This window comes from Rhinolophus sinicus, linkage group LG09 (assembly GCF_036562045.2).
Source record: "Rhinolophus sinicus isolate RSC01 linkage group LG09, ASM3656204v1, whole genome shotgun sequence".
Lineage (NCBI taxonomy): Eukaryota > Metazoa > Chordata > Mammalia > Chiroptera > Rhinolophidae > Rhinolophus > Rhinolophus sinicus.
The window spans coordinates 104,750,022-104,762,533 of NC_133758.1; the positions used below are offsets into that span (position 1 = coordinate 104,750,022).

Genomic DNA, 12,512 nt, shown 5'->3' on the forward strand with positions numbered 1-12,512 from the left:
GATTAAGTCGTGGGTTTTGATTCTCCTGTATGGGATGTTTTTTGTTTGTTTGTTTGTTTTTGTTTTTTTAAATAAGTTACCTGGCTGTAGGAAGTATCAGGAGAATGGACAGGTGAATCCATCATGTTTGATTCTCCTGCCTGGTGGGAGGCCAGCCAGGCAGCCTGGCCAATATGGCCTCCGTGGGATTTGGCTCGATGGGAGGAACAAGCTGTTGTACCTGGACCTGTGACTTCAGGATGCCAGAGGATGAGTACAAAGCCCTAGGCAAAGAGGGCCAAGGCAGAGCCAGAACAGTACACCTAATTGGGTTGTCCAAGTAATGAGGGCCTGAGGTGCGTGTTGGGAGCCAACACGTGGCACCAAGGAATCTGCCAGGGAAGACGTAGCAAAGAAAACTGTGTCAGAATGAGCTGCTGGGAAGATGATATGGGCCAGCTGGAGAGGTGAGTGCTGCCCATGGGTAGGCTTTGGGGTGTTCTTAGAAGCCTACGGTGAGAGTGGATAAAAATCCATGTAGAGGTCGTAGGAAGGTGCCCCAAGCCCCTAGGTAGGTATCCATTCTCTCCATGTTTTGGAACTGCTGCCCAAACTTCTGGGTGTGTGGAGCATGCTAAGCCTTACAGCCACCTGGTCTCTAGCCCTGGAAATTGGGATTTAATGGGAATGTCACTTAGGATTCTGTTGTGAGCAACAGAAACCAAATCTGGCTAAATGTAGCCCCCAAAAATGGGTGGTGGAGAGACAGAGGTTGGTTGGAAGGATATGAAGAAATTCTCTGGATGGAAAGAAAAGCTGAACAAGGGGCTTTGAGAAGTAGGTCATCTCTGGGGATCCAGCAAGCAGGATAGATGCACCTCTGGGCAATAGAGTTTGATGGTTAGGGATAATACAGCATGCTTTTGTACTGTTTCTGTGTTCCTCCGTCTGTCTTTTGGAAATGGGTATGATAGATCTTACCTATTGGGTACCGTGTTTCCCCGAAAATAAGACCTAGCCGGACCATCAGCTCTAATGCGTCTTTTGGAGCAAAAATTAATATAAGACCCGGTCTTATTTTAATATAAGACCCGGTATAATATAATAATATAATATAATATAATATAATATAATATAATATAATATAATATAATATAATATAATATAATATCGGGTATAATATATATAATATATAATATAATACCGGGTTTTATATTAATTTTTGCTCCAAAAGACGCATTAGGGCTGATGGTCCGGCTAAGTCTGATTTTCGGGGAAACATGGTACCCTGACCAAAGAATGGCCTCAATGTATGAACAGCCACGGTGTGTTTCAGAAAGTACAAGGAGTTCTGTGTTAGGAACGTAAGTAATTGGGGAATGGGAATGTGCAGGGCAAGACTGTGCTGAGGACATATTCCGGATACACAAGCAAGGCCACTTGGGGAGAGCTTGTATGCCTTTCATTTATTTAGTCAGTAAATATTTATTGGGTACCTACTGTGTTTCAGCTCTGTTCTAGACTCTGGAGATACAGTAGTAAGCAAAACACAAAAATCTCTCCCCTTGTGTAGTTTCCATTTGAATGGAAGAGATGAGCAAAAATCACACAAGCAAAATATGTAGTAGATGGTGATAAATGTAGTAGAAAAAACAATAAACCAGAGAAGAGAGATGGGATATGGAGGGGAGAGGAAGTGCCACTTTAGAGTCGGGTCATCTGGGAAGGTCCCCTAAGCTGTGGAGCTTTGAATACATGGCAGAGGGGAGCCAGTGAAGAATTTTTAGCAGGGAGTAACAGGACAACCCTTGTGTTTTCTGACCTCAGTGGGAAAGATAAATTGGAGGGTGATAAAAGTACAGCCAGGGGCCCCTGTGAAAAGACTGTTTCCGTGGTCTAGGTGAATAGATAACACATTGAACCTGGAGAGAAAGAGACCACTTCAAAAGCAATTAAGAAATGGCACACAATGGAAAAGACTTAGTGACAGATTACAAGTAAGGTTGGGAGAGGGGAAGGAATCTGGGATGACAATTTCTGGCTTGGGCCCTGGGTGTAGGATGCCCTGCCTGGTACCAGGGATGAGGAGTAAAAGGTTGGCCATCAGATGTGAGGGACCGATCTTCTTATAACTGTCAGCCCACCCAGGTGTCCAGAATGGACATGTCAAGAGGTTTAACAATTTGGAAATCAACCCATCTCTGACAGCAGAATCAGTGTTTTCCACGAGTGCATCACCTCTGTTGTCTCCTGGACAAGTTCCCTGCCTCTTGGTGTAGAAGATTATGGGCTTGATGTCAATCAGGTGTTGGTTTGGATTTCATCTCCATGCCTCTGCGTGCTCTTCAAGTAATGTAAGCCTAGGAGCCTTTCTTTCCTCATCTGTGAAATGGGAATGTCAATCTCTGTGTGACTCGCCTGTTGGGAGAACTGAAGCACGCATACTGAAGGCACCTGTTAAGTATTGACTCCACCTCCACTCCTCCTGGGCCCTGCCCTTAGTGGGGTTCTGGGTCAGGGTCCGTAGTTCTGAACCTGGAGAACAGCACAACCAGGAGCAAAGGGCTGAAGGTGCGAGGCGTGGGTATGAGTGTGTGTGTGAGTGTCGTTGCCCCTCCATTACTTTTCAAATCCAAATGTAAGTAATTTGGGCGATTCACCTTCCTCTTGTATGATGCTTATTTTGTGTAGTTGCTCATATGAATGAAACCTAGGATATGAGAATCAGTGAGGTCAGTGAGGTACTGGACAGCCATTCAGACGATGCTCCAGCTCCCAGGATGTCCTCTGTGACCAGGGGGAGCCATGAGTGGTGAAAGTTTTGTTTCCAACCCAACGATCAGGGCAGAATTTCAAAGCCACGTGCTGGGAGGTGGGGCGTTCGAGAGCAGGATGGGATTTAAACATCAGTTCACATCTATGTACTCGTACATCATGGTTGATTTCTCCCAAGGAATCATTTAAATTTTTTTCTTTAGTGTTCTTTGTATATTTTAGATTGTTTACAGTTTATTCCAAGGAGAGACGAAGGTTCCATTAGTAATATTATTGTGATGTTAGTTTGTTCCATTTTCTACTTACCTGAGCTGCTTTCCTGAGCAATTGGAGGTATTTCTGTCTTTTCTTCAAAGCGATTTCTATAAATTATCAAAACCAAATATTTCTTCTTACCTTCTTTTTTACTCCATTTTACTTTATGTATTTGAGGTATTTGTTGCTTATATGCATTTTGGTTCAAAAGCATTGTTTTTTAACAAGCTTTCTTGGGAACACTCAGGAGTCCAAAGTTCTTTTAGTCTAAAGCAGGGTTTCTCAACCTCAGCACTACTGACATTTGGGATGGGATAATTCTTTGTTGTGGGGGGCTGTCCTGTGTATTGTAGGTTGTTTACCAACATTCCTGGACTCAGCCCACTAGATGCCAGTAGCACCCTCAGCCCGGTCTTGACAATCAGACTCTCTAGACATTGCCAGATACCGCCTGGGGAAGGAAAACACCTCATCTCCCAGATGAGAAGCACCGTATAAGGAAAGTCTTTTATTTTTTCATTTGTCCTAATAAATTATCACTGGTTTAAAAAATTATAATTCCTGGGAAAATCTGGGAGAAAAAAGAAGTCAGAAAACAAGCCAGTAAGTGGGAACTGCGTTGGTCCTGACCTTCCCTAACCTGATGGGGTGTGTACCTCTGTCAGTTAGCCAACTGTTTACAGCCAGTTACTAAAAGGCCTGACTTGTGTCCACTTACAGAACTTTGCAAAGCCGTGGGTAACCTTGTAAGGATGTGTATTGCAGAAAGACTGGCCAGTAGATTTTTTTTTTTTAATACATTCTAATCAAGACAGGAAAGAATTCACTTCGTCAGTGCCCTATCAGAATTCTGGGAGCTTTAAAGTAATGCCATGGGGGTGTGGAAAAAGGCCTTAAATTCCAGATAAGAAGAAACAGGAGATTTTAAAATTTGCTCAGGTTTCATTCTATACTATACTGTTTGACTGCAAGAATGTAAATTTCAATACTACTTTCATTTTCCTTCTCTTGTTTTCAGTAGAGAACTTTGGGTTCTAGTGAGAAGGGAATTAGCTACGTATATATTTTTTCTGGAGGAAATCACCCCAATATTGCCAATACAAATTCCTCTCAAAAGCCTTTTCTCTGCGTTAAATCTGTAGCTCAGAAAATACAGCAGTCTAGCTGCATGTGTAAAAGGTTGCTAAATGGGGTTATTAAATTATTTCTATTAAGTAAAAACTTAACATCCACCAGCTGCTGAGAGATTATAAAAGCTTTGTTTTTTCAATAATTGGAAACCTTGTTTACAGAGGACTCACAATATTCTTTAAACGTCTTTGTGTTGAATATAAAAGAACTTGTGTTTATCTAGGCAATGATAATCTGACTACAAAGCAAACTCATTTAAGGATTATGTTTTCTGTCTCTCACTGTGCAGCTGTCACCCTACTGTTTCTTTCAAGCTTTGTGATGAGAATTCTTCCTTAAAATTAGAAGAATAAATCGGAAAATAAACCAGGTAGTTTGGAATACATCTAATTCTAAATTACAGAGAAGTAGTTGGGAGACCCAAAATATCACTGCATTTGGGCAAATTTATCCCAAGTTCTCATTGGTTAACTCATTGACAGAATTCAGTTCATGCCAAAGAGATTTTAAGGTATTCAATAATGGCAAAGGAAAACCAAGGACAGTTCAGATAACCTAATATTTAACCAAAGTGTAGAAGTGTGTGATAGGCATTACCGTTGGTTGGTATCTGCTCTAAAGAAGCTGGGAAATGCAGTAATTAAGGTTTGTACTGGGTCTGAAGGCAATTACTAGCTCTGTGACCTCAAGCCAATTATTTAGTGGCTCTCTGCAAAATAATAGCACTCACTTACCTCACAGGGTTGTTTGGAAGCTTAAATGAGATAAACATGTGGAATCCTCAGAACAGTTCCAGCCCAAAGTAGCCACTCAATAAATGGTAACCTATTGCTACCGTGTTCCAAGCCTCACAGTTTTTATATGCATTATCTCATCTAATCTTTCAAACAGCCTCATTAAAATAGTATATTTTATAACTCCAGTTTTATTGAAAATTGGGGAAGATGAAACGCAAAGAAGTTTAATAACCTACTCAGGGTCACACAGCAATTAAATTGACAGCGAACTCTGCATTCATATTTTTTGCCTCATGCTGCAAACACTTAATGAGCACAGGCACCCTTTGCTCTCCGAACACTTCCTATCCCAACATTTGTTATAACAACTTACAAAAAGTTGGAGCTCAGATCATTCTCCCGGTTAAAAACCCACTATAACAAGTTCTCCTGTGCGTAGCAGCTTCTCCGCCTTCAGTGTAGATAACTGCCCTTCAGAACGCTGAGTCTGCATTTCTGACAAGCTTCAAGGTAACGCCAGGACTGCTGGTGGCCCATCACCTTTGAGTGGCAGGGCCGCTGGAAACTGCAAGGGGGCTTCCCATATCTCACTGTTCTCCTGTGGGCCTTGTGTAGAAGCCCATCATATCCACATTTCTCCCCCACTTTTTCCCTGAGGGGTTAGCCCCTCAGTGTTTGCATACGCCAAGTACCTGGTGGCCCTACCAACTCACATCCAAGTCACAGAGTATCTCTCAAATCTTTGGCAATGTTATTTCATTGTTTATTTGTATTATAGTACATGCTTGGTATAGAAGGACAATGAAATTCCTATTCAGTTCAGCAGGAGACTACAAACACACCTATTAATCACCCCACTAAGTGTTAGACAATCACATACTTGGTGTTTAAATATTTCATATTATCTAGGAATTCTTATCAGATTGTTATATGGTTATTTCAAAGCACTTTCATACTGTTTAGGAAATTGATATTTTTGACTGTGTTTTGTCTGGATTTAAGGATCCAATAGTGTCCAGCTTGAAAAAAATGTGGGTGTTCTATGATTTTTCTAGGGTCATTTAACTTAAATTAAGCTCTTGACCGGTTAAAAGCTTAGTGAAGTGTGGAGATAGAGACTGTTTAGATTCTTGTGAGCAAAAAGCTGAGGCAAAGGAAGGGGTTATTGTTTGTTTGGTTTTTATCCCAGCCATTATTTCTCTCTTTAACATTAACAAGGACAGCTATATTTTCTTTAAGAGCTGCAGAGACAACAGAGGGAAGAGAGATTGAATCAGATTACTATCAAAACAGCCCCAGACCCGGGTAGCAATGATCAAATACGCGACCACAGCCTCTGTCTTCGCCCTCTCTTCTACCTTTCGTCTCCCCCTGCGTAGGGTTGCCAGATTTAGACAAAAAGAAGTAAAAACAGGATGCCTAGTGAAATTTGAATTTCAAATAAACAAAGAATCATATTTTAGTATATATCTCATGCAATATCTGGGACGTATTCCGTGGCCGTATTCCGTGTAGTTTGTCCCACACAATTCATTGCTTTTTTATTTTTTCGTGGTTGTCATATGCAGTTTTCATATGCGGATTTGACCCTCAACCCCAACGGTCCCCTAGGCACGATCTTATTGGGTGTCCCTCAAGGCACAATAAATATTGCCTTCCCTCTCTGGAGGGTGTGTGTTCGGTTTCTCAAGTGTTTCCTCCTGCTGCAAGAGCAGAACACCTCTGAGCTCCTTACCCCTTTCCTCTCACACCTGTGAGGTCATTACTTTATGAACAATGAAGGGCTTAGTACTGAGTCCTGAACGCAGTAAGGGTGCCACATTCTTTTTATGATTGATTGATGAACTGAAAACCATTTGTTGTCTTCAGAGTCAATTAAATTCAACGTTCATTAACTAGCTACCTGGATGCCAGGAGTTAGTAGTAGGCCCTACCATACTGTCCATCTAGGAAGTTAGGTGAGTTACTCTTCCCTTAATAACCTACTCAGATAGAGGAGGGCAACAGGGGTGGAAGCTACACCCAGGTTTGCGGACGTATGTTATAGCTCAGCCCAAAAAGTAGAAATAAAATTATCCTTCTATCTAGGGAGTCATTTCAAAAATTGGAATACTGACTCTCAAAGAATGGAGAGAGATCTTGCCCATTATATATTGTCTACTTCCATTGGCTTTTCTAGTACCAAATTTCTTCTATGACGTATTGGTGTTGCATTCACTTATCTACAGTATCATAAAGGTAAGAAAGGACTTTGAAAGCCAACAGAATGATATAAATGACAAAATGTTCAACTCATATTAAAAAGCTTTCCAGCATGTAGAGTCATGGTACATATCAGATAACAAGGTGCCTCTTTGTACACTTTGTGCTTCTATTAATGACATTTTTTAGAGCTTCCTTTGTAAATGGTACTGAGCAGACTTTAAACCTTGAAGATTAAGAGTTATGAATGCCTCTCTTGGTTCAGTGCTTTTCAAGTGTAAAAGGCACAGAAGAGTGAGCACATATTAGAAGTGTCTAGATGATTAGTTTTATGCCAGCCAGGATTGTGAATGTGGTCCAAGGATTCCTGGCTCCCCCTTCCAGAACCGTTTCCTCTAGTCCATAGCTCTCTACTGCCCACTCGGATCCCCATCACCTTTGGAGCGTGGAGGTACGTCAGGAAACTGCCCAGTACCTTGAAATCCCACCACTACCTACCTGTGAGCCCTGCAGAGAAACTGCCCATTTGACTATAGACAGAAATGACTGTAAATAAAACAGCTGCAGGTTCATATTCTACTCTAGTAAATCAACATCAACTTGCTGTCATACCATCAATGAAAATCCATCATGATGTGGCTCGACTATATTTTTAGTGACCCTGGAGTTAGACTAGAAGACGTGAGGATTCTTGTTAATTTCTCACCAACTCAACGTCATGAACATAAGAAAACAAAGTTCTTAATGAAAGTAGATTATCGTATATATGTGATAAAAATCCGATGTGATAACCCCAGGGCAGAACTTGTGATTGAAAAATCTTTTCTGGAATGCTTGTGATTTTCAGTCGAGTCGTAAATCTTGTCTTCTGTATCTTGTGCCTCTGGTGTCAAGTAAATGTCAGCTCATTAGCCATTTGTCAAAAAAATAAGAATGGTAGAATATTGATTTTATCTGGAAAGAGACCAAAGTAAAGTTATTTTTTTTAAATCCAGGTGTACTCCTTGTTTTTATTGTAAATACATAATGAAATAATTAGACAAAGATTGAAACAAATGCATATGTTTTATTCATGCTAAAAATACTAATGGTTTCCTTCAGGATGAAGCCTTGTAATGTCTTTATAAATTCCTTAATAGTAAAATAAGCATCACTTTGTTTCCTTTGAAAATTCTTTTATTGGGTTTGGGATGGGGAATGAGCCCAATGATTAGAGAAATACGGCATTTCCAGATCATTCCTACCTCAGATAGTGGAATGTGTTGGTTAAAGTTGTAGTTTCATGGGTCTCTGATTTGTCGAATAAAAACTGTAATAAAATTACTACCAGGACTCTAGCTCTCTTTATTTGAGTAGTATTTTTATCTGACTGATTTGAATTCAAATGCATTATTAATATTTTTCTTTTTTTTAATACAGGTGGAAAACAGACCAAAATATTATGGAAGAGAGTATGTATGACGCTATTCTTTGTTTTAATAACATAATAAGTAGTCACTTCATATGTCATTTAAATATAAATATTAAAAATGTTCTAATAGAGAGTCTTCATCAATGTCCATTGTGCAAGGATTTAATAATAATGATAAATGCAATCAGACCCCTTTGTATTGAACTTCTTTATAGGACTCAGGTGCTTGGTTCTGTTAATGTGGGAAGGAAGGTATCTCCGGCTGCAGTTCTCCCCACAAAAGCAAGCACTGAGAGCCTGGCAACTATTTGAAACTTAGGGCAGCATTTTCCATAATCGAGGCTCTGTTAGTATTTTATTTCACTTTCTGTCTCAGGACTAGGTAAACATGTAGTACGTCAATGTTCGTAAACTGTAGCTGAACTCTTTCCCTTCACGTACCTCCGTAAATGCAACACTCAGGGAAGTCATCCCCACGTGTCTGCAATCTCAGAAAACCAAAAGGATCATTTCTCTTGACTTGGCTATATTAGCTAAATTGCCTTCGTACCGTAATTCTTATTTCCCTCTTCTCCATTTTCTTCTTATTTTTACTCTTGGTTTGCTTTACATTCTCAGAAACCTACAGCAAAGCAAACATTCATTGTTATTCACAGTCTTTGAGGCTGTGGCCTAGAGAACAGCTTACACAGGGCAGGCAGGACAATCTGAGTGGCCGGCGGCAGATATCAAATCCCTTTTCTTCCCACGTCCAACCTGGAGGCGTTAGGAGGCAAAGTCTCTTTCAATTCCACCTCCCAAGGTGCCCAGACCAATCCAAAACCTTCCGTCTCTATTCCCTTACCCATCAGAGCCTCATCTTCATGATTAATGACCCTCTTATTTGTCCCAGCCCCCCGCCACTTCCTAATTGCCACGGCTGCATTTCTGAACCTTCCTTCTCGACCTTGGGAGTCCAGCCAGCGCCTCTGGAATAGCTGTCTGTGAACACTGGCATCCCCTCTCAGACATCGCTGTGTCCCTAATGTCTAACCTAGTTAGTTGCAGCCTTTTTTTCCCTACAATATGCTGATTTGGATTTTACTCACAGAGAGCACAATTAATAAAACAAGAGAAGACGAAAACCTATCATATACTTCTCAAATGGAACACGGTTATACATGAATTCCCCAAAGGAACTCCATTTCTTGGGCAGTTTCTTTTTTGCATAAAAGTTTTGTTGAGTAACCTTCTCCTTCTCATCCTTTGACCCCCAAACCATGTAAACCCCATAGTGAGAGGAGACCCAGGAAACACTTTTTTAACCACAGAAAAGGAACATGCTCTATTAGAGGGAAGTTTGCTTCAAAACTTCAGATTCTGGGTTTCTTTCTTTTTTTAAAGTGAAATGCTTTCTGTTCATTCAAAAAGTAATACATTCTCTATTCAGGAAATAGGTAGGTATATTTTTTCCTGGGAGGAATCACAGAAAACTGTTGACAGGAAAGAGAATTTTTACTTCTGTACTGTTTACATTTTTATTTCTTTTGTGTCTTTAACTTGTGGCTCTTTCACACTGTGCACAGATATTATTTATGTTCTAAAACATTAATAAATAAATACTTGTAATTTGGGGAAATTAGGAGATGGAGGAGTCTAGGAGGTGAAAAACACCTGTTACCCCACCGTGAGAGAACGTGGTTAACTTTTGTTTTTATCCCTTCCTTGGGGCATGCTTTCTTTTCACAAGGTTGGGCTCATAAGATGTACACGTCATGGATATTTTAAAATCCATGCATAAAGCGGATGATGAGCCACAGACTGGGTCTTTAGATTCACAAAATTGTAATTCTCTTTTTTTAACACAGTGGAATTTAATTTGCTTCCCCACACTCTCCACCGGCTGCTTGCCATCCCATAAACGTGTCAATTCAAGGGAGTTAAAATGTACTGCTTTCAGGTTAACTGCCTGTTGGGATATTCCTCTTCCCTCGAGAGTGACCTACGCAGGGGTATCAGGTCCCTTCTCTGTGTGTGCCTCATCCCACTGTGGTCACCCCCTGCCCTGCGTTGGCCCACGATCAGGTCGTGTCCTGGACATCCCAGCCTCAATCCTCTTGTGGCATCAGCTTTTGTCATTTTTAACACCTGTGTTGGGAAACTTTCTGATGCCTGATGCCTCTCTCTCTCTCTCTCTCTCTCTCTCTCTCTCTCTCTGTCTCTCTGTCTCTCTCTCTGTCTCTCCGTCTCCCTCTCTCCCTCCCTCTCTCCCTCTGTCCCACTTTTTCTTCCTTCTCTCCGTCTCCCCCACTGGCCCCATATCAGGTCACTTTGTCCAGGGCGTCTGTCCAGCCCTCCCTGCCCCCAGCTCAGGCCACATAGGAGACTTCTCCAGAAGGCTTGTAGGGCCCAATTGCAACATTGACAATCAAAGCCCCAAATATCTCTGCTCAGCTTCAGCACCGGACCCCCATAAACTGACCCACATGTGCCAACTCCATGGGTGCTCTGCAGGACCCACTTGGACCCACTGAATCTGGACTCTACCAAAATCCCTCCAAATCTCTCCTGAGAGAACTGGGGACACTGGTCACCGTTGGGACAGGAGGGTTGCTCTTATGTCACAGAACATTCATCCTCACTTCAGAAAAGTACTGCTCCAATATTTTAAAATTTAACACCCAAAAATGGGAAGCTAGAAAAATGCCTTTCTCCCAAGCTGCCACTGCCTTAGACTTCTGAGAGTCGATTTTGGAACACAAAGTCACAGCTTCTGGCCCTGCTCCCTAGGACTGAAGCTTCAGATTATAAGGTCTCCCTGTTAAGGACAGAAGGGAATTAGGAAATAAATATCATGATAGGCATTTTTTTCAAAAACGTTATCCAGCTACATTTGTCCTCTAACTTAACCTTTGCATTCCTGGGTGGTGGGAGGGGGAGGGGAAAGGGGGAGGGGAGGGGGAGGGGAGGGGGGGAGGGGATATGGTGTCTAGTCAACATCCCTGTCTCCCCTTCCTCTTCCAGGAAGGAACATTTTTCAAGCATCTCCCTAAGCTATTGCTCTCAAAATTTAAAGAAATAGAAGAATGTTGACAATAGCTGGCTCTTCTTTCCGGGGAATGAGCCTCTAAAATTAACACCCACACCTGAAGGAAGCAGGTTGATAATCGATAAGTGTTCATTTGCAATCAGGATAATACATAGTTCTCTGGGTTGGAGCGGAGAGTGAAATTGGTAATTGCGTTTTGTTATTCCCCATGGTTAACAAAAAGGCTTTTGGTTTCAAGCTTAATTTTTTAGCTTGCAAGCAAAGACAATAGCAGAAAGCCAGGTGGACTGTGTATTCTTCATTTTGTTTTGCTTCTTGAATGCTTGTCTGTCGGGGTGCATGCTAAGAGCCGGTCCCAAGTCCATCTTTAAGATGTACAGCAGTCACGCCCCATTTCAGCTAAGTGCAGTGGGGGGGTGGGGGGGTGTAGATTCCTAGATTCTAGGAAAAGATGGCCCCGCCTTCATTTTTAGCCAGCTCTTTGTGGACCATGCCTTGTATGTGGTCTGTTCAGAACAATGATGTCTCCTCTGTCCTCAGGTTCCATGGCATCATCTCCCGGGAGCAGGCAGACGCGCTTCTCGGGGGCGTGGAGGGCGCCTACATTCTTAGAGAAAGCCAGCGTCAGCCAGGATGCTACACGTTAGCGCTCAGGTGAGCTGCATTTCTTTCATTCTTGCCTTACAAGCGACTTGGCAGATTGTTAGTTGCTGTAAAACATACATAGCATAACATTTACCATTTTAGCCATGTCTAAATGTACAATTTAGAAAAAAAAAGTGACATGATGTACATTCTCAATGTTGTGCAAGCATCTCCACTGTCCATTTCTGGGACTTCTTCATCATCCCAAACAGAAACTGAACTGTGATGAAAATCACTGCCCCTTTATTTTCACTTTGCTGACAAAATACCAGCAATATATCAGAGGCTTATACGTTTCCTGGCCCCAGATGTTAGCAGTGGGGTGGACACTGAGACACTGGTTGTACAC

General features: G+C 41.7%; 1 protein-coding gene across 2 annotated transcripts in view; it reads left to right on the top strand.

Moving 5' to 3' along the window:
- CHN2 (chimerin 2) overlaps nt 1-12,512 on the top strand; it is a 267,473-nt gene that overhangs the window by 159,789 nt on the left and 95,172 nt on the right. For both annotated transcript variants that reach the window (XM_019726170.2, XM_019726171.2), the window contains exons 4-5: nt 8,499-8,530; nt 12,059-12,172. In XM_019726170.2, coding sequence (XP_019581729.2) covers nt 8,499-8,530; nt 12,059-12,172 — 146 coding nt within the window. The remainder of the gene's footprint in view (nt 1-8,498; nt 8,531-12,058; nt 12,173-12,512) is intronic.